Genomic DNA, 26,846 nt, shown 5'->3' with positions numbered 1-26,846 from the left:
ATGAGTCTAAAAACTGTATAATTATGCTGCTATGTATATGTAACCCCAGCTTCAGTAGCACCAGGTACCGGTCTGCTTTTTGGAAGCACTGGTATGAATGTTTATTGTAAAATTATGTTTTATGGGTTAGGGGTGTTTCTCTCTGTATGTAGTGTTTTATGTTGTCTGTTGTTATTGGACCTTGAGTCTGAACAAATAAAGTTGATTGATTGATTGATTGAATACACCCACTGCCATATTTTGCTAAATTGAATGCAGTGATTGCATTCACATTATGTTATGTAATGACAGTACTGTCATCATATATTACAAACGTATTTTTTTTCTTTTTTTCCCCGTGTGGCTGGGCCGAGTTCAGAAACACCTGGGCCTAGGCCCAGGTAGGACCAGGTGTGGATACGCCCCTGGTCGATGGGGAGTGAGACATAACAGCAGACGTGGGGTGGGGAGTGAATAATGTAGGGGGCCGATGCTCTCCACGTGATCTCCCGAGACAGTGAGGGTGATAGGCTTCGCCCGGTGCGTGACGGGACCCAACGAGCCATTCAGAGCGAAGTCAGACAGAGGCCTCTTGAGAGAAGACACAGGGAGGCCCACCTTCTCAGCATACTGGAGGTCTCATCGGCCCCGGAGTCAATAAGAGCTGGATCGGTGAGTGTCTGTCCCTGTCAGGCGAGAGTGACAGGGAATCTGGCAACACTGAGGGGCTGGGAAGTAGTAGTGAGGCAACTCACCCTAAAACCCAGCATGGATGAAACTACGCTCCCTGGTGGCCGGGAAGAGGACACCTTGGGGAGCAGAATGGGATAGGAGGGATCAGTGTGTGCTGAGCTGGCACAATACAAACAGAGTCCATAGTCGGCGGTGCTCACGCTCAGACGGAGATAAGCGACCCCTGGAAGTCACATGGATTTGGCCCAGTTGCACACAAGTGAGACTGGTGGAGGCAGATGGAACTTGCTCGGACCGAATGAGACTGGTGGGCAGTGGTGGGGGCTGAGGAAGATGGCCTGAGAGCAGTGTGATGCTGGGAAGCCCTCTCACGCTTACGCGCACGGCGTCGCTCATCAATGGAAATGGACAGAGAGATGAGTTCGGCCAGAGGAGGGTCTCTCTCTCTCGGCTTGGGTGTCCCTCGTAGCCTCACTCAAACCCTGGAGGAACGTGCTGCGGAGTGCAGTCTCGTTCCAGGCCCAACGCCCGTTGTGCCGTTTTAGTAGACTATTTCAAAGTGTCTTGGGGCGTGGCGTGCCAACCATTCCAGTGCGATCCCATATCATGTGTCCATGACATCGCACTTTGAAAATACTAAAATATCTAAAAACACAAATTACCCACAGGAAAGTGTTTCTTAATTGTCTCCCAAACATCATTAAATATAAGATCTGGTTGCAAAAAGGGGGAAGTGGCCCTTTAACATGAATTAATGGTCCGGTGCAGAGTTAATGTACCATGCATATCAATACTTTTAATTACCAGTCACTGCTTCGTCGATACATGGGTGTTCAAAGTAACAGACCTTATTGTCAAGCCTGATGAGGCTAGTTTAGAGCTGGAGCCCCCTGGAATCGATGGATGATGCACACACACGCGTGTCGGGTGCTTATTGAAAAGATGAGCTGGGATTAAAGTGTCTTTCAGGACAACACGCCCGGTGAGGAAACAAACAAGCCAGCATAATAGTCTCTCTGCCTCTTTTAACACGATTAAAGGGAATGGAAAATCCATATCTGATAGCCTTGCCGGTGGTCAATGAGGTTATATTTAATGCTAAGCTAAGTCTCTCTCAGGGTCTGCTGTCTCTCTCTCTCTCTCTCTCTCTCTCTCTCTCTCTCTGATTTATTTACTTTAAGTAAAATGTAATTTAGTTTTAGTCATATTTCAAATGTTTTAGTTCTAGTCTAGTTTTAGTCGACTAAATATCGTAATATTTTTGTCGACTAAATGTGCAGTTAGTTTTTTCGACCCAAATGTATTTTGGCCTGGCCTTGATGGCGTCATAATGGTTGATTTTACCCATGGTTGCATGCTGGAAATAGCCGATATACAAGCTCACAAGCTCAAGCTTGTAGATCTGCTATTCTCAGAGCGCAACACCTGAGCGCAACCAAATTATTATTTTTTTAGTTCTACTATAGATGTCTTCTCCACTATAATCCGTCTAGCTTTTTATTTAATTTTCATCAGTGAAAGAAGGTAGTCGACTAATATTTTAGTCTGTCTGTCTGTCTGTCTGTCTGTGTCTCTCTCTCTCTAGTCACAGGGATCTGCACCGTCCTGCTCCTTCTGCAGTGCCAACGTTGCTGTGCATCTGCACTTCTGCAGAATGGCAGCCAGGGAGCACACACACACACACACACACACACACACACACACACACACACACACACACACACACACACACACACACACACACACACACACACACACACACACACACACTGAACAGGTGTGTCAGACTGTGCTGCAGGCCTACCTGCAGAATTGCGTCCGGCGTCCACATAGGACAAAGCGAAGACGGACGGCCTAAATGATTTGCCTCCAGTTCCGTGGGTTGGTAATGAGGTTCTGTATAGCTTTATGTACTGTCTACTACTACTACGTTTTTATCTGAAAGAACTGTATAGACTCATCGTTCAAAAACCCTTGGGAGTCGGGACACAGGCTAGTTATATAGAAATACAATACAATGTGTGTGTGTGTGTGTGTGTGTGTGTGTGTGTGTGTGTGTGTGTGTGTGTGTGTGTGTGTGTGTGTGTGTGTGTGTGTGTGTGTGTGTGTGTGTGTGTGTGTGTGTGTGTGTGTGTACGTGCGCGTGTGCATGGTCACATTTGTACACTCTCAGAGCTAAACGAACACTCAGGACTTTACTCTGTATAGATGGCTCCACGGACCGTAACTACAGTACTCCAGGATATTACCCTATAATCTGCAGCGAGAGGCATTTTGAGTGCAGGGAAACGGCTCCCTGCACTGGGTTATAGGCTACTGTGACCCAGCTCGTATTTCAGAGCAGCCGTTGGCACTTTTCATCCGCCTGGATGTGCTGGCCCTCGATACCTGCTAAATGACAGCCCAGAAGAGCTACGGCGTCACTTCCACCGTCCGGATATACGACTGCCGGAGTACACCCTGAGGCACTATGACCGGAGTGCCATGTGCCAATATGGCCGCCGATGTCTCTTAATCTCCCCGTGATCAGCATGAGGCAGTGGGATGGGGGCAAGGGGTCTTGCTATGTGGGGTGGGTGGGTGGGTTGGGGGGTCTGTCTGTCTCTCTCTGATCTGTAGTTGGCCTCCAGGAAGTGCAAGTGGGTGTTATAGGGTGTACTGTAGGTCAGAGGAACCAGCTGATGACCGCGAGCACTGGAGAATGATGTCTCTCTCTCTCTCTCTGTCTCTCTATCTATCTCTCTCTCTCTCACTCTCTCTTGCACACACACATGCACACACACACACACACACACACACACACACACACACACACACACACACACACACACACACACACACACACACACACACACAACCTTCACCTATATGTAGTATAATGTAGAATAGCATAGTAAGTGACACATAATGCATAAACCTTCCTCTGCATGACTCATAATATATGATGTAAGTATTGTATATCAACGTATGAATTGCTAAACCATATACCAAATTATTGGGAAATAGTTATGATTGTTGATTGAGCTTCCTGTATGAAGTTCATGAGGCCCCTAGAGAGCTAAAAGCTCAGATCTATATATTGGTCCACACCTCCAAGGAGCGTGCAGTTACAGAGAGCTAAAAGCTAGAGCAGATCTATATATTGGTCCACACCTCCAAGGAGTGTAGCTGTGCAGTTACAGTGGGGTGCACGCACGCACACACACACACACACACACACACACACACACACACACACACACACACACACACACACACACACACACACACACACACTGCAAGTGCAACCATGATGTCAGCAAGGGAAAACAACTATATTTAAGCTAGCATTTTGTAATACATTTACTCGTCATTCACAGCTGACAGCTGGGCAACGCCATAAGCTATAAAGCTGTGAACTTTATCAATCGGGAATCAAGTTGACCTTTTCCTCCTACATGGCCTCTGGCTTGTTTTCCACTTCACTGAGGGTCAAGTGTAAGAGAACGATATAATGTAAATACAATAACAATTCAACAAGTTAAGTCTTTGAAGAGTTTTGTTTAGAAATAAAACCAAAACTTTCAAGCAGGTGTTTCATATTTATATATAATTATTATATTAAAGTGTTTAACATTTAAACTAAATGTATAGTGGACGGACATAAACAAAGAAAATCTGGTTTGAGATACATGTTGCACTGTCCACATCATCACTCACTTGGTACATTTGTGAGTCCGTTAAAGGCGTAGTGAAATACAAAATAAGTTTTTCACACTTTTAGACCATATCTGTGGTCATCATATGGGCATAACTATCAATGGATGCCAAAAAAATCTAATTTCTGTGTGTTTTCAAAAGTCCATAAAATGTTTTTTTAATTACTTCCTGAAAACGAAAACGTGCTGCGTGATGACGTGTAGAGATACACATTGATAAAAGCCAATAAAAATGAACCTCACCAGTTTGATTCCTGATTCCTCCACAGCTGGTTTTGATTAAAGAACTAATCCGTTTTTAATCCAATTCAAGAAGACAATCAGACAGTGTGTATACTTGTTTTAAACTTAATCATCACGGTAAAACATGTATATAGTTTGCTTTTCCTCATGTCTCCCTGTCACTTTTGTTTACAAACGAAATTCACATGCAGGAAGTCACAGACTTTGAGACCCTGGCCCTGTGGTTGTGTTCTCCTGATAACCTGGGTGAGTCATAGTACCAAAGACTAAAAATGGTACCCAATCAATGCCCCCCTGCTTCTTGGTGCTCAGCATCAAGGGTTGGATTGGGGTAGGGGGTGTACTTGTACTAGCACCATGTCCAGGGGGTGTACTTGTACAGAAACGGGAGAGGAGATATGCTGCTGTCTGCTATGTGCCACATGGCTTGTTTCCCAAGGCTAGTTACTCACTTACTTACAACCCAAACAGGACTTGTGCCTCTGTGTCCGTCTCAATGCAGATAACAGGGCTTGAACTGATCATGTGTCTTTTAGTCGTCGTCCCCCCCCACACACACACACGCACACGCACACGCACACGCACACGCACACACACACACACACACACACACACACACACACACACACACACACACACACACACACACACACACACACACACACACACACACACACACACACACACTCACAATGTTCTTTCCACTCCAACAGGTGTGTGCGTCTCATGCATGGTTAGCTGAAGGACAAATATGCCGTCTCTGTATCTGTTTGTTTGGTGAGCTTAAACAAAAGAACATTTGTAAACCTCTCTATAAAGAAAGATCTTGTGTTTGACTGGCTGCAATTCTGTGTTTTCACTGTTTTGGTAGGCAGGGATGTTTTTGGGCTACACCAAAACAAACAGTCACAGTGAAAACAAAAACTAAATAGGGCTACGGGAAGAGGAATCAGGACAGTGTGTTTCTGCAGGTAAACACCACCACACCTCTTCAGTGGCCCTGGAAATTTTGATTCTAATTTAGTGTTTTATTTAGACGTAGCACTATATAATGTAGTCATAATATAGCTTCACTAGACAGATATTAGGTTCTTATTAGCTTGCTTATGATTCTTGATGACTATTTCTATGTATTTGAAGTATTACCTTGTATGTTCCTGCTTGTCGCTCTAGATTAAGAGCGTCTACTAAATGCCTAAATTGTAAATTGTGGCTCATAGCTGGTATAGGCCTACAGAGACTGTGAGAGACATGATGGGTGAAAAACAATGTAGGCTACTATTAATATATGCTGGTGTTATGTTGTACAGCGCAAAGTTATACCTTATTAAGCCAAGATGTTGTTGTCAGACCTTTTCTAACCTTCAAAATGAATACAATTCTTTGAGACACACATAGGGGTGTCGCCCGGCGTGGCCAAATCCGCCATGGTTCAGGGACTCTGCACCATTGGAATTGCATTACGGGACCTATATACACACACTTTAAAATATATATATAGCGTAGGTTAGTAGCCTAGTAGTCTTGGGAACTGCAAAAACAGCAGCAACAAATTGACTTTTTCCTTGTTCCCCATGCAGCCACGAAAAGGAAAGCAACACTCACATACGGGTATTTTGGGGTGCCAACTTTTATTTATAGCCTACCGAGCTAACGCGCTTGGCGCAAGCCCTTCAAAGTAGTCAGCTGACATTTAAAAACGGAAAAGTCGATAAAACAACAAAAACTAGGAATTTTCACCACAAAAAAAACTTTTGAATAGGCTACTGCACCGGAATAGGCTACCTGCATTGGTTTTAACTGACTGTTTAGTCCTATTTTAAAATGGCGCAGACCAGAGGCCCGTCTTGAATGAAATGTCACGTGTGAGCGTGACACGTGTAGGCAACAATAATTCATAATGTTTTGTCTAAGCATGTGACATCCCACTCCTGACAAAAAACATTTAACCTGTACATTTTAGTTTTTTGTTAATATCTTCACTTCATGATTATGAATTGAATACCCAGGGCCTGAATGGAAACAAGACCGCAAGGACTTTTTCCAATGATTGGACGACGTGTGTTAAATTGTCATACGTCTCTGTTCTGATGAATTGAAAAAGGTGGACCCTGTTGTAAACATGTAAGTGTAATGCTTTATCATTGTGTCGTCCACAGTAAGTAAGTTGTGCTTTCATGTGAAATGTACCCATTCTGCAAACTTCAATTAATCAATCAATCAATATGTTTGACTTTGACCTGTAGTCTGTACTGTTTACATCTCTGCCAAAAAAGTATTCAATCAATCAAAACATGAAAATAGCCGATTTACAAGCTCACAACAAGTAAGTTTGTAGATCAATGCAATGCTGTCACGGTGTGTGTGTGTGTGTGTGTGTGTGTGTGTGTGTGTGTGTGTGTGTGTGTGTAGTCGGGGTCTCGGGGACTGCAGGCAGGACTGTAAATGGTTGCCTCGACAACCAAACTAGCCAATCACAGCGCGAGCAACCGTCCCTCCGGGCTATGGTCTGTTGGTGGTGCTGTCAGGCGGTCGTGTGTGTGTGCGTGTGTGTGTGTGTGCGTGTGTGTGTGTGTGTGTGTGTGTGTGTGTGTGTGTGTGTGTGTGTGTGTGTGTGTGTGTGTGTGTGTGTGTGTGTGTGTGCGTGTGTGTGTGTGTGTGTGTGTGTGTGTGTGTGTGCGCCCCCCCTCCCCGGAGCACCGCGCGTTCATTGCCCCGACAACAACCCAAGGATCAGCCAATCGCGGATGCCGTTCTCTCCGGGCTATGGGACGTGGCGGGCGCTCTCTTGTGCGTGTGTGTACGTGATGTGCGTCACAGTGCGTGTTAGTTAGTACCGTGACTGTACTGTAGTCGACCGACCGACGGGCCGGGTGGAAGAGGACATTTTTTTTTGGTACCGAGCGGAGAGGAGAGAGGGAGATGCACACGGCACTGTGGTGAGGTAACTATATAAAACACCACCATTTGTTTTCATTCACTCCCACAACATGATGGAGCCGCCGCTCGAGCGCTGCCCTACTAACCTTCTTTATGTATAATAACAACAGCAACACAACGTATCGGGTTTATATATTCAGTCATTTATCCACGTTTCTCTACGCCGTATACAGGACGGGGTTTTAAACAAGGATGTGCTAGCTAATTTCCTGTGAATCTCACACACACACCGGAGTGTCTGTCTGGCTACTTAGCCTAGCTTGTTTGTTTTTGTGTGTGGATGTTTGACGTTATGTTTGAGCTTTGTGTTTGAAACCGACCGACACCATCCAATCCAAGGCGAAGCTCTTCATGATTAAAATGGGATGTGTGTGTGTGTGCCTCGTGGTTGGTTGGTGGTTAGGTTGTTATCCTCTTTATTGTTTATTTGTTTCCGCTCAAACGTAACGCTATGGACTTGTTGTTCACCACCAGACCAGACATCATCGGTTTAACTGACTGATTTCACACCCCGTTGTTTTTAGGACTAGCAGGACGCTGCAGTTTAAGGGGCGTTCTCCCCACCTCAAGCCCCAGTGACTGGGGAGGAGGGAAGCTAACGTTAGCATTGCTACTATACTAGCCTGCTGCTGTTTGATTATGCGCACCACGTGTATGATTTAGCAAGCCAGCATAAATCACTATAGTCTAGTCTGGGCCCTGGGGACACAGTGGACAGACAGACCCAGCCAAGCAGGAGCTGGCTTGTTGCTGGCAGTGGTGGGCATTAGGAAGATTCCCCCCGGCCCCAGGAGGTCTGTACTTGACCCCTACCCCTCCCTCTATCCCGGTCGGTCCCCAGTTGTTTTCAAACTGGTCCTTCGTTGAGGGGGTTCCTGCCTTCCAGGTGGTCTCCAGCTAAATCTATGACCCATTTCGGACTGAGGCCTTTGAAATCCTGTCCTGAATGCGCCTTCTAAATCCTATCCTAAGTTTTCTGAAAACGTCATATTTATTCATAAATGACAAATGTATTTTGATATAAACTGTAGCAACAACTACCTGGGGTTCCCGTACTGAAAGTTAAAGTTGCAAAAAGGGGTTCCTGTCCATAATGGGTTGTTAAACATCTGCATTACTTAATTTACAAGAAGACTACACAATTAGAACATGTAGATGGAAGATAAGCACAATGTTTATCTTGCCTCTGACGCTAAAGGTCTCAGAGGCAAGTACAGGTGACGAAGGTTATGCCCACTTGCCCGAAAAGTAAATCGCCCATTATAAACTGATGGGTAACGTAACACAGACCAGGATCACTCTGGCTATGTTCAGGTGTTTAGACAGACAGATCTCTCGTGTTGTATTTATAAACTGTTGTGTCCCTCTCAAACGAGCACTTGCCCAGAAGTTTTATTTGCCTGACAGGGGCAGGTGCCAGGTGGGCAACCCTCATTGTCAACGCCTGATAGGGATGTTAGGGTTCATGATGGGGTTAGCCACTTTTATCCCGGGGTCCCAAAATGTGCCTTGTGAAGTTGTGAGCTTATTCTGCCATTTTCAAATGGCTAAAAGTACAACTTGGGGCTTACCAAATGGGTCTTTGAGTGTACAAAATGGAACATTCATTTGTACACTCAGAGTGAGTTGCACTCTATCTCTCAGGGTTAAATGAAATATTTTCTGAGCTTATTTTTCTTGTACCCTGCCCAGGGAGCTCGATGAAAGCTCCCTCGCTACGTTTACAGTGGCATATCAACATCATATTCCAAAACACGCTCGTTTTTTGTGCAGTTTGTCATCACATCAAAGAGAATTCTCCATCTGCATAGATTTTATGCAGTTGAGTTGTTTGCTTTATTTAGTCACTCAAGTGTCAACATTTCCTCAATCATTACTGACAACATTAGCTATAAAGTAGTTTGAGTGTAGCTATCAGGTTGCTTGTACTATGTAACGTCTAGTGACTTTGTAGTAGAAGAATACTTTTTAAAATTTACTTAAGCAATTAAGGTTTGCCTCATACATTTGTAACATTAGTACACCTCCCACAGGATGCCAGCCTCTCTCTCTCACACATGCACGCACACACAGGACATGGATAGTGTAACTATCCTGAGTACAGGTCTTTCAACATCCTGACTAACTATAATAATAATAGTAACGAGTTATTGGTCATTAGTGAGTGCCTTCATGAAACATGTCATTCAACTGATCTATTAAAAGAGCCTTATCTGCTCCAGCATGGGCTCATTTATACCTCGCAACTACCAGAGGCGTGCATTGGGTGGTTCTGTGAGAGTTGAGAGTGAGATTTTTTTTAATTATTGACAACCACAAACATATTTGTAGCACTAAAATGCTTATATATACATTTTTTGAATTAATGTGAAAGATTAAGTAATTCACATAAGACGAGAGAGAATTCTGTTTCTTTGGCAATTAATACTGTTAATGGTTTCCACTTTTTACACATCATCTGGCCTCTTGTCTGTCTCGTTTGAATCCGTGATGAAAAGTTGGATGGTGAAATGATTTAACTGACAAGATAATCTTGCCAAATGCTGCCGCCTACTAAGGTTGGCACGGCACCAGCTGAGCTGGTTCATGCTGGGTTATATGGCTCTTTTATTTATTTATTTACTTGACATGATCCGCTCAGTCAGGTAGTGGTACTGATGGTCCCTCTAATACATGCTCTTTTGGTATGAGCTGCTTGACAGACAGCTGAGCTTGGTATTACTTTGACTGTATTAAGCCTTGACTGCTGCTGAGATGTAGTAGACCTACACTGTGCAGTGACTGTCCAAGTGTCCATTAAAGAAGGGGTTCTCAACCTGGGGGGACGCCAATTTATTTTGGGGGGGGGGGGTCCCCAGATTATGTTTTTGCGACTGAATGGCTGGAAAATGGAAATGAAGAGTTTACGTGATACTACGCCTACGCGTAGTACATGCATAAACTTTCCTTAATGATTATATCTGGTTTCAGTATTTTTTTTCTCTATTATTAAGGTGTATTTTCTCTATTATTAAGGTTATTATAGCCTTAATAATAGAGAAAATACATCATAAATACTGAAACCAGATACAATCATTAAGGATTATTGTAGCGGTCAATTTGTATTGGGGTTGGGGAGGGGCGGAGCGGGGGTCGCAAGACATGGCCAAAGCATTTCCGGGGGTCCCCAGCCAAAAATGTTGAGAACTCTTGCCTTAAAGCTGGTGTCAACTATCTAGGATAATGTCCCCTTGCCAAATTCACTTATAATTAAAGTACATTGATACTAAAGGAAAGTATGTAACTTTGCCCTATGTTTATGTAACACAATAATAAATACATTTTTACTATCATTTCCCTGGCCTCTATACCAGCAGTTATCAGCCACTAGAGTAGGGTGGTGGTGTTTACCGGCAGTATTGCTATGTTTTGGTGTTTTGCCAATGGGATTGTTGTCTTCAGATCTGGTTCTGGATCATTCTGTTGTACATGTTTGGAGATGATGCTTGTGTGTAGGTGTGGCATTTGAATTATTGCTTTTATTGTGTCACCTGGAAGTGAATCATAAAGTGTCACTGCTCAGAAAGAAGCAGAATAAGAATTGGGTTATTTTGATCGCATTTGTATGCATTTGGCTTGGTGGTTTCTCACATAACACAGGATAGGACAGGAGTCACTGTAACACAATTGACAGAACAAAGAAATGAAGGCATACAAGATCAGTTAATTGCCAGGCAATGCCACACATGTGAACTGTGAAGGGATGAATCACTGTTAGTCTCATAAAAAAAAAGGAAAACAATCCGTTTTCTTTCTTTTTCTTTTTCTTTTAAAAACATTTTGATTAATTAACACAATCAGTGCCGGAAGTTCTTCAAAATAGGAGCTCTGGGGTGCCAGAGTTGTCTGGTCGCTTTTACTCTGAAACCCACGACCCGGAAACAATCCACCAAAAAAAAGTTTACTTTACTAGCTTACAATACACTCACAGCTGACCTGATTTAAATAGGCTAGCAGCTGTGCTTTTTATGTTATGAATCATTCGTGGGAGGTTTAAAATTGGAAAATCTTTAATTTCCCAACAAGTCCAGCATAGACGAGAAATATTAAGGGCATGGTCATGAAAAACAAGTTCTTTAATACAGTGATATCTTAGCAAGTGCAGTCTACTCTGCAGAACATATTAATACTCAATGTAGGCTTTGCAAGATGATTGCTTTTAATCATCCAGTTCAAAATGGAGAGAGTGAGGATTCTTCTCAGGGTTTGCTTTGAGCTTAGTTTTGCATTCAGGCCATTGTTGGCTTTCAAGGTGGAACGTCTGGAGGTCTTGGTATTAAAGTGTTCCGCCTAGTGAATAAACAAGATTGTACGAGTGTTAAAGGAGTAGTTCAGCCCCAAAACAATGTATTTTCTATCAATTACACACGAAGCCTTCCCGTTTTTGTCACATTCCTAAACTAATCATTTGGTCATTAGGACGGACACACACACACACACACACACACACACACACACACACGTCAGGATCTAGGACGGACTATTGATTATTTTCTTTCTAATTGATTATTATTTTTTAATTGAGAGGTGTCATTTTTATGTCAACAAATCAATTAACCATTTAAGAGGTATTGTATAATTTCACAACAATTTTGTGCAAAATAGTGAAAATGGCAGATCAAAGGCAAGCTCAATGTGACACATCACAACACATTGAGCTTGCAGATCTGCCATTTTTGTAATAATAAATCCAAATCCAATGTTCTTAAACCTTTCACCTATAAAAAGCCCAACAGAGCTACCAATTTTTATTTTGTAGCCTAAGTATTGTAATGAATGATCAATATAGATCATCTCTTGTGTGTCCTGTAAGGGGGCCATTTTCAGTAACCCTCACGTGGTTATTGGTGGTAAGGATTTCTTAACCCATTTTGGGCGGGAGCCGGGAACCCCTTTTGGTGTTTTAAACATTATGTTGTAATTTAGCAGATCTGCAAGCTCATAGCGCGCCACTTGTAGATCTGCTATTTTTTTTAAAGCGTGAAAATATTTATTTCAGAAAACTGGAGGATTTAGAAGATTTTTTTTTAATTTTGAGGTCAGGCCTGAATGGGTTTAAGCACTGTATTATTAGGAGAGGGAGAAAGGTGCAGCAAAGAGCAAATGGGCTTTATCTCCCATTGGCTTAAAGGCAGCCAATCATGAAAAAGTGTCCACTAGGTCCTCACCAGAGCCGTAGAAGGAGAGTCGCGACACGCTTTGATCTCGCCACTAAGCAGGGTGCTATGGGCTGTAGTTCCAAAACATTGGAACTATCCCATTGAGATAGAATGAGCACTCCATTGTTACAATGGAGTGTGCTCACTAGTCCTCACTAGTCTCAACATCGATGGTATACAACCCTTAAAGGGCATAAAATAAGACTTCACTCATAGGCTATTCCCATGATCCTACATTGTTTACATTTATGAGCATGATGAAATCCCACTAGGGCTACTCCTTTCTTTTCTTTTTTTAAGATATTTTTGGGCGTTTTGCCTTCATTGATAGGGTACAGTAATTAGACAGGAAAGGGGGAGAGAGACAGGGAGTGACATGTGGCAAAAGCCGTCTGGCTCGGGAGTCGAACCCGCGGCACGCCGTCCGGCTGGCTCGGCAGCCTAGGTGCCCAGACGGTTGAGCTAACCGCACGGAGAGCTACTTATTTCGATCTTTTGCCTTAGCTTGAAACTTTTAGGCTATTTGAATGATTGAGTAGATTTCTTTGGCCATGTCTAGGCTGCTGCATACTAGTATAGAGGGTATGTGCATGACATCATCATACCCGGAAGTTATACAGGAACGCCTACTGAGTGGCATAAAACTACGTTCTGGCCTTGATAGCCCATACATCCAAACAGAACAGTCCTATCTGATTGCATTAAACGACGTTAAACGACATTAAACTCAGTTTGCCATGTCACTTGATTTCCCATTCACTTTATGCATGTGCATATCCTCTATAGCTGTATGATTGCAATGCATACCATGGATTTATAGCTTAAAGGTAGGTTATTGTGTGCAGAGCTGTTGTGCTTGCAGATTTGAATGTATTCTGTGTTTTTGCTTACATCTCTAGCAGGCCCATACGACTCCATTGGACAGTAGGCTTCAGAAGATTTAGACTGCAAGAAGTGCAACTGTATGACTGTGAGGGAGATTGCTACCATAAATGAGTGTGCTGTGCACCCTCAGCAAACATCTCACAGATAAATAAATATTAAAAGAAAAAAGAAGATGAAGGTACATCTACCCAAGTGAGTTTACACTTTACAGCACAACTAACTTCCCTCTTCCGACTTTTGGTTGTGTCATCTGAAATGCAGTTTCATGAGTAGCCTGTTTTGCCTTTAGCAGTGCTCATTAAAATGCTACTGTAAGCTAGTTTGGCGCTATGTTTACAGAATTTCATAACTAACATGGGCCCAGGCTGTATGTTTAGCAGTTCATGGAACGAATCGGCTTTGTTGCTTATTTTTGGATTACTGGTGGTTACTAGAATGCATATACACAGCAAATGCATGAGGTTCATGTCCTTGCTGGGAGTTTGAAGTGAACTTTGCTATTTAGCAGTTGATATTATACCTGTAGTGTTTGACCAACCGTATAATCCCTTGATGCCAGGATTGGGTCTCAACTGGTAGTTGAGGAGCAGAAGACTCACTTAACTTGGCCTGAGCTGTTTTTGATTATATACTTATTCTACACTCTTGTTGTTGATCAACAACCGCTGTTGCTGTTTTCATCACTTATGATAAAGAGTAGTTCATTCTCAATAACCCTTATGAGTACAACATCTACTACCCCCCCCCCCCCCCTCCCCCCAAGTATTAAGACTGGGCCTCTGTCAGCATGTCCATGAACCTGGTCTGACTTGGGCTAAGTAACCCTAGCGTGTTAGTGTGTGCAACTGTGCATTGAGTTTCGGTGTGCGTAAGACTTAAGCCTCCGTTGGTATTGTGCGTGCCTCCAAAGGATCTTGCAGTCAAGCGGGCAAATAGAGCTGACAGCCTGACAAGCGTAGAAAATCCCCCCCTTCAGATTAAGGATCTACCTCAATCCTTCACCTTTCTTTTTGACTTCACTCCACCACACCATTTAAAAAAAAAAAGCCATATTTTCATCTTTTGCTTCTGTGTCTTGCCTGGATGTTGCTGCCCCAGTGAGTTTGCTTCTCATGACACTGCCTGCATTGTTCCCATGGTACGTGTCCCACTTACAGTGCGTGAAAAATCTACAGGAACTTTGACCTCCGACATCATCCTCAGTTCTTCTTTCCCATCGTTATTGACACTTTGTAACCTTGTAGCTCTCAATATTTGTTGGTTCACTGGTTTTACTGTCTGTAAGAGTATCTCTTGTAACATCAGCATGTTGTTGTTTCCTCATTTTCCTATGATACACTCGTGTTCGTTCACCCTCTTCCATCCCTGACTTGGCAGCTGTTGCATAACCATGGTCTTAACCCCATGCCTGCTGCCTGTCCAGATGTCCTGAACCACTGCAAACACTACATTGGCAGATATTAGCCTCCACCCCCCCCCACCCCCGCCCACCCCCCTCTCAGTGGTACATAGCCGGTTCAGTGGTTAATTAACTCTGATCCTAGTAACAGCTCCTGCAGCTACACACACACACACACACACACACGCACATCCACCCCATACAACCAACATCCCGTTATGTGAATCATTTGACTCAAGAACCTCCGACCTGTTCCCTATGTTAGCCCCTTCTGAGTAGGAGAAGTACCGTAGATATTTACAGTCCCCGCCATTGCAGCCCTCCCATCTAAGTCCTGACCTTTCACAGGAGGGTAAGCAGCACTCACCTCGAGGTATTGTTTTGTTTGGTAACCGCATGGCGTACTTTTAATGGCTGATAATTCTGTTTACTCGTCTGTAGGTGTAGCCTTGCGCACTTAACCTTTTTTTCTGCTACGATTAACTGGCTCCCATGCTCTAACATCAGCTCTGCACATGTATCCTACCCCTGGCAATCTCACGCCATTCTGTGCTGTCTTTTGCTGCTGAGAGAACATGAGAAGTCTTTCAAACCAATTCATCTTTCACCGAGGATCTTTCCGAGGGCCCGGTGTTGATTCGTGGAACGATGACACACAAGACTTGACATTCATGTGGCACTTGCTGGCTTGCTGCTGCGGTGTGAATGTTTATTAGACTTGGTAAGGTGTACAGTGGGTGGCTGTGGCCTGCTGATTATGACCTTTGGATGAACTTCTGTGTATCCCGACGGCCTGATAAGCCTTGTTATTTAATTCTCCAGATTCCAGACAGAGGCAGGCTATTGTCTGAGAGACATGATGCGAGTGTCTGTTTACCACACAGAGTTGTTTTGATCATTTTAACCTGTTTCTCAACTCTCACATGAGCGTGTTTGCTTAATAGACTTTCTATTCCCATTATTTGTGGTGGAGAGAATGCGGTGGATGCAGCTTAAGAGTTAAATGTTCAGTTGTTGACGGGAATGGCTTGTTCTTGAAAGATGTTTTGGTTACTGAGCAGTTCTCACAACCTCCTTCTGAAGACAAGTTCATGTTTGAGGTGCTATAAAAATGGAAATGCACTCACTGAAAATGATATCCCAATTCATACTCCTGATCAAACTTTTATTTGAGGCACTACTAAAACCGAATCCAATTTCTGGAGACTTTGGGGGTTGTGTTGTGAGTATCCTTGGTATATTAGAAACGTTGCAAACTACATAAAGTTTTTGAAAAAATGTGCAATAATTTTGTTTTTAGCTGATCAACATTGAGTCATTGGTTCTTCTTTGCTTATCAGCTGGACTGTCTGCTGCTAATGTGTAAATTGGATATTAATGCATGCAATCTGGCTAGCTGTTAACCCACTTCACGCCATTGCCATTAATCTACGTCAATTAAAGCCAATTAATCAATGTTATGCTTAACGCCATTGGCGTATTGCTACGGCAATTGGGCTTTTATAGTGCTTTCGATTGATCAAGTCATAATGCTACTCACGTTAGCGTCGGGTTACTAGCTAAGATCATCGTGGCCATAATCATCCATTCTATCTGTTTCTTTCAATCACCTGTATCCTATGCCTTGTCCCAGATGGCATTTTTGGTCAAAACCAGGTTTATTCCATGCCCCAGAGCCGACGATGTGATCCTTCTGCATCATGTTAAAGCAGCACCCGTGGTAAACATGGAATGATGTTGCATCGTCACACACCCCAACTTAAGATCACAACATTTTTGGCTCTTCAAAATAAGAGCTGAACAGGGAAAAATGCTGGCGTGAATTATATCAGAATTCATCAATAAATGCTAGCGTTTAAGAGTTAAGAGATTAGGGTACCATTATACATGCATACCTGTGCTTGTAGATCTCTTCACTTAAAATATCCAGGAGCAGTCTACAGACTGTACACATCTTACCACACATCTTGCTTTCTGTTCAGCTGTGTTGTGATTGTGGTGCTTTGACTGTCTTCATCTATCTGACATCTATCTATATTTTGTTTTCTACTGCATGGGACCATTTCAATTATATATTTTTTATAGCTCCTAATCAAATCAAATTATGATTATACAACAAGAATAATACTTGCTTGTGCTTTTTGAGAAATACATAACTACACTTTTTTTTTCTCTTTGTCTGACCGGTCACTAACGGCACTGGTGCCACTAAATTGCATGGTACATAAGTAACAGTTTTATCCGCCATGACCTGCAAACGATACAATATACATTTTCTTTTGTAAGTCTACTTAGTTTCTTGTAGGAGGTTTGTATGAACAGTCCACCTGTGTCATAGCCTTCTGAAGCCTTGCCATGTGATGTTTCCAGATTATGGTCCTTGATTCCCACAGGGCATCTGCTGTGTGTGTGTCCAAGTGGCAGCTGACATCTGCACTTGGTCTCCTCATAGCTCTAGTAAGAAAATGCAGATCCTGGTCTCTGTGAATTCATCTGGCACAATTCATTCTTTGGTTTCCTGGCTATCTACTGTACAAAGTCCTTTGGTCAATACTGAATCATGAAACAGTGGAAGCACAATTGATTTTGGTATGCACCACAAACTCAGAAACCACATTGCCTTTGTGAAGATTCATGGCATTTCAAGGGGCTGGATATCTTCTCTCTTTCTGAGAAACCACATTATATATTCGAACCACATTATTATTATGAGCAACTATTGCATTCCAAAGCTCAAAAAATTATTGGTAGCATATTTCATTATATATTGATTTAGATAACTATGAAACCTTGTGTTTTTGACACCTAACCCACTTTCCCCGTCACTCTGACACATCACTCTCCCCGTCAGCGTCACTCAACCAAGACAAGCCCCCGGGTCATCGTGACATCAGCCCCTGTCTTGAGTGTGGTGTCTTGAGTCCTGTGTCCTGTATCCTGTGTCTTGCTTGGGTCCTGTAGGATTTGAGATCGTTGAAGATACCGTGTTCATTGGTTGAAAGCCGAGAGGTTTCTTTTATCCTATTTAGTCTGCTGTCAGAGTGATGTGTCATTATCCCCATATAAGGAGATCCAGATACTGTCAGTGATGTGTTGTTATTCCCACCTACAAAAATCACGGCACTTTTAAACTGTAGTAGAATTTACCCACAGAATTCCTTGGTTCATTATGCAACTCCCCAGATAGGACAGGACGGCGGGACGGGGCCTTTTGTGCCAGATTACATTTCCACCATTTTGCATTTTCTTAAAAAAAACGCTTTTCCATTTCCAGAATGTGAGTAGTCGGTACACGTTGTGTCAGGAGTCATGGGACCAAGTCAGAATTTTCAGATTACATTCCAATGGTGAAGAGGAGACCTGCGCTCAAAGGAGTGCCCTTTTCTAGTTCTTTGTTTTTACTTTGAAAGGAGATGTGTAAATTATTCTTCCAGTCGTGGACAAACTGGCCTGACCCTGGAAAGAGAAGGAAGGCCTTGGCATGGCCGTGTGAGGATCATATGAGGCAGTTTAAGGGTCTTAGTCAGCTTTCTCCCTCGTCTCATCCCTTCCCCTGTCTGAAATGAGTGATAGAGAGGGTTCTGTAACTTGTGGGGTTGTTGATCAGCTACTTTTTTTAAATGTTTTTTTGTGGCTTTTGCCTTTTATTTTATAGACAGACAGTAGGCTGACAGGAAATGGGGAGAGAGTTGGGGGTGGAAGACATGCAGTAAAGGCCGTCGGGATCGGTAGTCGAACCCGCGGCACACTGCCAGACTGGATTACCAGCCAAGGTGCCTGGACCATTGAGCCATGGCCCAGGCCTTGATCATCTACTTTTGGTGAAGAGATTTGGTGTAGTCAATATAGTGTAGTGAGTATATCAGTTTTAATTGGTTAGAAGATTAGACTACAAATGAATATGGTGCAGTCCTTCCTTGGAATGTTTGAGAATTACTTCTGTGGAAGGCTGACATTCATACTATGACCTATGTTGTGTACTACAGTATTCACATTTTTGTATGCCAAAGAAAATACATATGGAACTAACCTTGCACTTTGGCAGAAAAACCAAACAAAACTTTGGGTGCATAACTGCATATAATTTGAGTGCATTAGTAGTCCAACCTAATGTAAGTGTAATCCTGTGTTATAAGAGCGTTATTGTTGTTAGATTAGATTCAGTAGAGAGAATGATTGAATCAATTAATACATCGTTTTTAGTACAGTCAAACACACAAAAGGGATGGCACAAAAAAAGTCCTTGTGGTCTTGTTTCCATTTAGACCATATGCAATCAATTCATAGACACGACAGGAAGAATAACAACAAAAAAATCATCATATCCGTACAAAATAAAACGCCATGTAAATGAAGGGGGGACTGATCACCTGTTTAAGAGAAGTGATCATTTCCTCTCCCTGGGCCTGCAGAAAGGTGGATTTTCAGGCCTGTCTATACAGTGCTGTAGAATAGAAGGAGAATGTATCCATATTTGTTTTGATTTGAAAGTGGGTGGTCCCAGATGGTTGTTCTCGCTCTCTAGTGTTGTGGCTGTGTAATAATTAATAATTAGGGTATGATTGATCATTTGTGTGAAAATGGTCTTGAAGGATGTAATCATCTTGATTGGTCAGTGCAGCAGCCAGTGAATAGCAGTTGATGAGCAGCTGAATAGCACATTCGGATGAGCGTAAACAAGACACTCCATGACTCGTAACTGATGACACCAATGGTCTGCAGACTCTAGTAGTGGTAGTAGATTTTCTATTCTTGTAAAACAAATGCAGCTTATGAACTATATGCACTACTATAGCCATGCACTTAACTTGACAATACTTTTATGCTACTACTACTGTGCACTACTGCACTCTTGTAACACAAAGGTTTAAGCTTATTGGTGCTTATTCATTCATGTTTTTAAAATGTGCCGCTCAACACGCCGCACGTCAAAGTCTTATGGATTCAGTCTTAAGTAGAACCACTTGCTTCATGTTTACCCGGAATGATCTCTGAGGTCCTTCCAGGTACTTAACAAATATTAGCTAGCGAAAGCCAGTTAATGATGTGGTATATGTTTTAGGCTACATGCATTAACTTAAGTACTGAAAAATCTAATACAGGCCAGTTGTTTCCCCATATCTGCATTTTGCTGTATCGCACGCACGCATGCACGCACGCGCACTCGCGCACGTGCGCACACACATGAGACTGTTCAGTGTGTACACTGTAGGTGTGTGCCAAGTACATTGTACATTATTTTACGAAAGGTTGGATTTGTTATGATATCAAATGTTATGATAAGCATTCATATCGAAATATTTTCTATCCAGGGTGCATATTTGTGAAGAGAAGAAGAAATCCCCTCACAGCATCAGGATTGGGGGCCCAAGAAGGTGGAACGAATTACAGTAAGTCACACCACATCCACCACATTCTCATTATTTTACTATTTTATATTGTCACATAACTGGAGAGAAAGGCACTTCATGTCACTTCATCATAGTTTTACAGTTTACTCCTAATCCTATACACATTTCTATTCTCAGGATTTTTTTTTTTAACTGTTAACTGTTCAAATTGAAGTGCTATTGTGAGCTCAGCACTGTCAATCCTGATTGTAGTGACAGTATACGTTGTGATGATTGTGTGGAATAACTTTAGGTTGTTACATCACTTACAAACATGACACACACACTTTTTTATTTTTTGCTACCTCCTCTGGTCTGTACAAGTGCAGTGGCCTTGTGTTAATAGTGTCTGCCCTGAAACTGGGAGGTTGCGGCCCGGGGTTCAGTCCCTGGCCAAGTCATACAGAAGACGGCCTACCCCAATGCCTCCCTGCTTGGCCTTCAGCATCAAGAGTTGGATTGGGGGTAAGGATCCCTGAGACATACTGTACTAGCGTTATGTCCAGGGCGATGTCAAGCTGCCTTACGCTATGGAAACAGTAGAGAGGATCCCGACCTACTCTATGAGCCATATGGCTTGAGAATCATTGATTCCCACGGCTCCTTACTTATGGTCTGTACAGCACTTTGGTTGTGCTGAGAGAGTTGTTTTTAAAAGTGTTGATGTCAATACATTTGACTTTGACTCCAATTGAAACACCCATGCCTTTTTTTTCCTTTTTTTTTTTTTTACAATGGGAGTGACTGGATTATGGCATTTGTTTCATTGTTCTTTCCCTTGTCTGGTCTTGTGTTGCAAAGACTTGAGTTGACAGTATAGTCTCTCCTGACATGCATGTGAATGCTATTGAGGTTGCTGATTAGCAGAAATGGATATTCAAAAATATATATTTTTTTTCGTGAATGGAAATTACAGATGACCACTTCCTGTGCATAACTTTTACAATGCAGAATTGCAGACTGTGGCATTTTATGATTGTGGAAGAGTTGTCTGGCTTTAGACTAGTCTATACAGTACAGCATATGTCAGCTAATATATATTTTATTTAGCTTAGTTATTTCTTGAGGCATTTATTTAATTGACATGTGAGTGTTGAGCAACATCATTTTAACTGGGTTTCTTATGTTCTGTAGTAAACAAGTCGCAATTCACTCGTCATATTGTGTTGATTTACCTTTAACAAGATTATTGTTTACTTAATCCTTAAATATTACATGTGCTCCGTACAGATTCGCTTGTCTCCCTCTAATTTCATATTTGCCACAAAGCTGTCATGCAGTAGTAGGGTGACCACACCATGTTGTGTTGTTGTTTGCAGGAGGCGGGTGTGTGCACTCTTAAAATAGGTCCCGGTCTTGCCCCATCCTATCTCTCTCTCTCTCTCTGCGTGGGTTCATAGGTCATCGGTGCCTCGTGTTTATAAACACTGTCTTATTGGCAGCAGTGAAGTAGGCTTGTATGTCTGCCTAGAGCCAGAAACACCATCACACACATAGACACACACACAACTCTTATTCTATCCAACTCAATTTCACACACCGCTCGGTCAAAGGAAAGGAAGGCACACGCACCAGTAAGTAGCCTTGTTCTCAATTTTCCACGGATTGTTTTAATTTTGAATTTGAAGCCTCGTTATACATTCAACTGCATGTCATTGATTTTATTGGACAGGGTTCTGAAGTACCTTTTTTTGGTGAGGATTCTGTGTTTTATTTTTTTTAAAGTTTGTTTAATTAAGTTTCAGTACAATGGGGTGATTAAATTATTTTCAAAGCGGATTTCATTTAGTTTTGACAGTTAATGCTTCGTGTTGATACATGGACCCTTACGGGTCCATTTGGTTCCATTCGTACACCCTCAGGATTGCAGTGTATGTATGGTAATGCTGCTTTCTTTGATGTTGTGAACTGACGTAGCGAGGTAGCTCTGTGCACCCTGACGTGGCCCACATGAGGAAGTGCATAGTAAGCTAATAGTTAGCTGCTGATAAGCTCTGATCTCATCTGCAGCGTTATCTATCGAGGCTTTGAGTCACACACACTGGGCCTCTGTAACCAAGTTCCACCTGCAAAGCCGTTAACACTTTACTTAGTAGTTTTCGCTGATACCGAATCTTCTGCATAGTCAGCATTTAAAGTTGGGTCAAAAAAAGAGAGAGAAAAATAACTCTCCAGAGCATAATCTACCTTAAATGGATTTTTTGGAGGTGATTTGGATTCGTATTTTGTGGTAAAAGAAAGATTGTTGTCTTACTGCAAAACATTATTTTATTGCTCTACACTGTGCTATTGATTGCCTGTGTCATCACCTTTTTTTTTTTTTTAATGTTTTTTTTTTAAGTTAGGCTCTTGTGCAATATTACTTGTTCACTGGTCACTTGGAATCTCTGTGCTCAGAAAGCCGGTTCTTGCTGACTTTCTTTCACCGGCCCCCTGTTGCCTGCGCCATTGTTAACACCTACCAGCATGTGTGCAATCTGTGGTTAACGGCTTGCTTTGACACCTGTGGGGAGCAGTGCCTATTTCTTTGCCTTTTTGTTTTCGACATTAGTTCGGTTGTGAGAAACCTCTGCTGCGATGACCATTCAAGTCTCCGGTGACACATGTACAGCACAACCAGCTCACTAACAAGCTGGCATCGGAGAAGTGTGAGCTCATTACATGTCCAGCACGCGTAGGCGAGGGGTACTGCTGAAGCCCTCCGCTCCGAGTTACATTCCAACTGTATACCCCTGGTGGGCAATTTGTGAGAGAGGCTGTGTGGTCATCTCTGCAGTCTCTCACCCTCTACCTCACCCTCTACCTCTACCTCTCACTCTCTCTCTCTCTCTCTCTCTCTATGCACTCTTTAAAAAAAAACAGATTTATTCTTCAATTATTGTAGTTACTATTCAGTAGTCTTCCCACTCCCCCACCGTCTTCCCTCCCTCCGTCTCTTACCCAAGCACCCACAGGCTCCACTGGAGACCTTATGAGGATCATTTGACTGGAATGATATCGTTGCTTCCGGCTTTTTCTTTTTATTTGGTTGGTGGGGGAAAAAACAAGCAATTAGTTACATGTTTCTCAGTGGAGAGTTTATTGTGTTCCTGGGAGCTCATTATTTGTCCAATCGTTATCTATATCAAAGTTGTTGCTGGGAGCTACATGTGGGTGCTATGAATAATATTGTGTATGTATTACATTATATTGAGCCTGTAGCCTATAAGGTCTATTGTTTTCTGCCATGCACTGTCCCTTGGCAGTACAGGACCTGATTTTCTTTTTGTGTCTGGATGTCAGGATGAACTGCGTTGTGTGTAAATGTTTTTTTTATCATAATTACATTTTTACTTGGACCTCAGTTGGACTGATACTGTACTTTACTGTCTTTATTATACATTACTCAAGGTAAGACTCATTCCCACAGCATGAACACGTAAAACATTTTGGCAGACGCCTGAGTGACATGTTATTTGTCCCCCTTCCACAGGGGACCAGCGAGTGAGGGGACAATGCGAGTCCACGTGCACACCAAGTTCTGCTTCCTGTGCGTGCTCACCTTCCTGTTCCATCAGTGCAGCCACTGCCATGGCGAAGAAGGTCACCACCACGATCACGAGCACGAACACACCCACGACGACCGGCAGATCTCCCAGGCACCCTATTTAGGTGCCACTCCGTCCCAAGGTTTGGGATTTGGGATTTTTCATTATAGTTTAGGTTTAGTTAGTTTTGACATTTCTATATATATATAATTAGTTAGTTTTAATTCGTTTTTAGAGCGGGTTTGCTAGTTTTTATTTTATTATTATTATTAGTTAGTTTAGATTGTTTTTAGTGTTCTTCATACTTCATACTTTGTTATTTGTCAGCAGGATTCAAAATGGTCAGCGTAAGAAGGCATATTGTGTAATAATACGGGCATTTTGTCTATCATTTCAGTTTGTTTTTGTTAGTTTAGTAAACACACAATAGTTTCAGTTACCGTTCTTTTTTTCTTTTTTTTATTTAGTTCAGTTAACATTTTTTTTTTGTTGCTAACTATAATAACCTTGCTCCGTCCCCAGGGTCCGAGAGCCCCTCGCCGGGAGATACTGCTGCTCCTCTGCTGGAGGAAGAGCAGCGCTTCTACATCCAGCAGCTGTTCAGCCGCTACGGCCAGAAGGACACGCTGGACTTCCAGGGCTTCCAGCGTCTGCTTGGAAGCCTGGGCCTGGGCGAGCTCAAAGTGGTGGGCATGGAGCACGAGGAGCTGGGCCACGACCACGTGGCTCACCTGGACGTGCTGGAGGTGCAGGAGGGCCTGCACTCGCACGTGCCCACCCACGACGACGGGCACAAGCATTCGCACGGCAAGGCCGCGTCGCAAGGCCTAGACCACCCGCACACCCACCATCACACAGAACAGAGACCCACAGAGAGCAGCCAGCAGCAGTCCCCTCCGCCTGGCGGCAGTGCTCCGAGGATGGACCATGACCATAAACACGAGAATGACTATAACCATGACCACGATCATGAAAACGGTCACGGGCATGATGAAGGAGAACACAACCATGACCACGATGAGACAAAGGTCCAGGAAAATGAACACAAACATGCTCACGAGCAAGACAATGAACACAAACATGCTCACGAGCAAGACAATGAACACAAACATGCTCACGAGCAAGACAATGATCACAGACACCATCACCATGACCACCATGGGCATCACGAGCACGGACATGAAAACGATCACGATGGCAAACGATCACAGAGTGTAGACGTTCCTCCCATCCGCCAGGAGCAGCCGCCATCATCAGCTCAGTTGGAGCCCTCACAGGTAGGCCTGCATCTATTGATTATTTTCAATATAGCAATAATTATATCAATTACTTTTTCAATTCATTGAATACTATTTTTTTTATCTTTATTTACATATATCAACAAATCGATTAACCTCTTAATCCTTACCACTTAATTTATTTATTTTCTTAGTCGCACACCGGTGTCGTACAAAAGTAGTGGAAAATTCTAATGTAATCCTGGGATATACCAACCCGGGGAGAGCAACGGACTATCCCCATACTTCCTTCTATGCATGAGGAGTTCTTGAGAGGGGCAGGGCTCGACAGTGCGACTAGGTACTCGCATTTGCGACTAAAAATATCACCGTGCGAGTTGTAAAATTAAATTTGTAGCACAGGATTACAGGATTTGACCATTCAATCGTGATAAAGACAAGTCTCTGTTCACAGCAAGTGCACATTCTATAGTCGTGGTTCTATACCTAAATTTATATTTCTGAACGGCGGTGTCGTTCGCCAAAAAGAGGAGAGCTACAAGCTAACAATGTGTCGAGGCTCAATGCGGTGTTCATTTGAAGATCTGTCCCCTTTGCTCCCACCGCCCCTCCCTGTGTTGCTGCTCCGTGCTCTTCCCTGTCACTGCTTGCTGAGTGCTGACTGTCAGCAGCGGCAGACAGAAAAGAAGTCAGAGCGAACTCAGCGGGATAGCATTAGCATGATAGCACAGATTCAGAAGGAATTGCTTGGACCCTGACACGTTATTTGCAAAGTTTGTTTGTAATTTTCAAAGTTCAAACGTAACTTACTTTTAACCAAACGCGGGTGAAACAGCGTGCACCCGTGCACGCACGCGCGCACACACACACACACACACACACACACACACACATGGAGTGGACGGATTGATGTTTATCAAAAACAACCCTTGCTTAGCGTTTGCTTACAAAAGCGTGTGCCCAGCATAAATGATAATGCGAATGACCGAACTGGCTGGATTAACGTATTAATATCAGTCAAGTCAAAGCCAAGGAGAATGTTACAATACTAATTCACCATTGAGCAGCCTCTGCACTGTCTGAATGTCACACTAACATGATAGAACGGCAGGATAAAAACGGATATCCTGTCTATCCATCCATGAGCAACATATTATCTATCTAGCTCTGGTCCATAGCTCTAATGTGTTGCACGTATTAGAGGTATGGAACAGAGCTACTATCGATCTATCTACAAAGTATTAGCATAAAACAAATTGATTATATAGATTATATGAAAACAAACATAACAATGATTTCATGATGCATATCACTATTTTGTGATAATTGCTGAAAAGATAGTAATATAATATTTTGACATATTATTTTCCACCCCTACCTCATATCACTTCATTAAAGAAAAATCACACCATGTTAAGTGAGGGGCGCTCTTGTCATCATACATCATCAGATATCATCTCATACTGGCCAATCAGAATGCCTGTTGCCTGTGATTGGTTAGCTGATTTGCATATGACATACATTTTCCCTTCAATGTCAATGGCGTTTAATTTATGTTGATTGTCAATGGCTCATTTTGAGATGTGTGGGGACAAAGGCTGTATATAGGAGGGGCTAGCGCCCCTTAAAAATACATCATTTTTCATCGTGCTCCTA

The 26,846-nt window shown here is 42.8% G+C and overlaps 1 protein-coding gene across 6 annotated transcripts in view; it reads left to right on the top strand.

Moving 5' to 3' along the window:
- Window positions 1–7,492: 7,492 nt before the first annotated feature.
- Window positions 7,493–26,846, top strand: part of slc39a10 (solute carrier family 39 member 10) — a 48,296-nt gene continuing 28,942 nt past the window's right edge. The window contains exons 1-5 of one of the 6 annotated variants that reach the window (XM_080785515.1): window positions 7,493–7,557; window positions 13,651–13,828; window positions 20,348–20,425; window positions 23,898–24,094; window positions 24,475–25,229. In XM_080785515.1, coding sequence (XP_080641641.1) covers window positions 13,809–13,828; window positions 20,348–20,425; window positions 23,898–24,094; window positions 24,475–25,229 — 1,050 coding nt within the window. In that variant the 5' untranslated portion in view covers window positions 7,493–7,557; window positions 13,651–13,808. Of the gene's footprint in view, window positions 7,558–13,650; window positions 13,829–15,324; window positions 15,388–20,347; window positions 20,426–21,879; window positions 22,000–23,897; window positions 24,095–24,474; window positions 25,230–26,846 lie in introns of those variants that run through there. The other 5 variants (XM_080785516.1, XM_080785517.1, XM_080785518.1 and 2 more) reach the window with 5 other exon arrangements.

This window comes from Protomyctophum bolini (genome assembly GCF_963924005.1).
Source record: "Protomyctophum bolini genome assembly, chromosome: 16".
In the NCBI taxonomy this organism is placed as follows: Eukaryota; Metazoa; Chordata; class Actinopteri; order Myctophiformes; family Myctophidae; genus Protomyctophum; species Protomyctophum bolini.
Note: the sequence above shows the minus strand (reverse complement) of the source record. Positions and strands in the feature narration are given on the sequence as shown.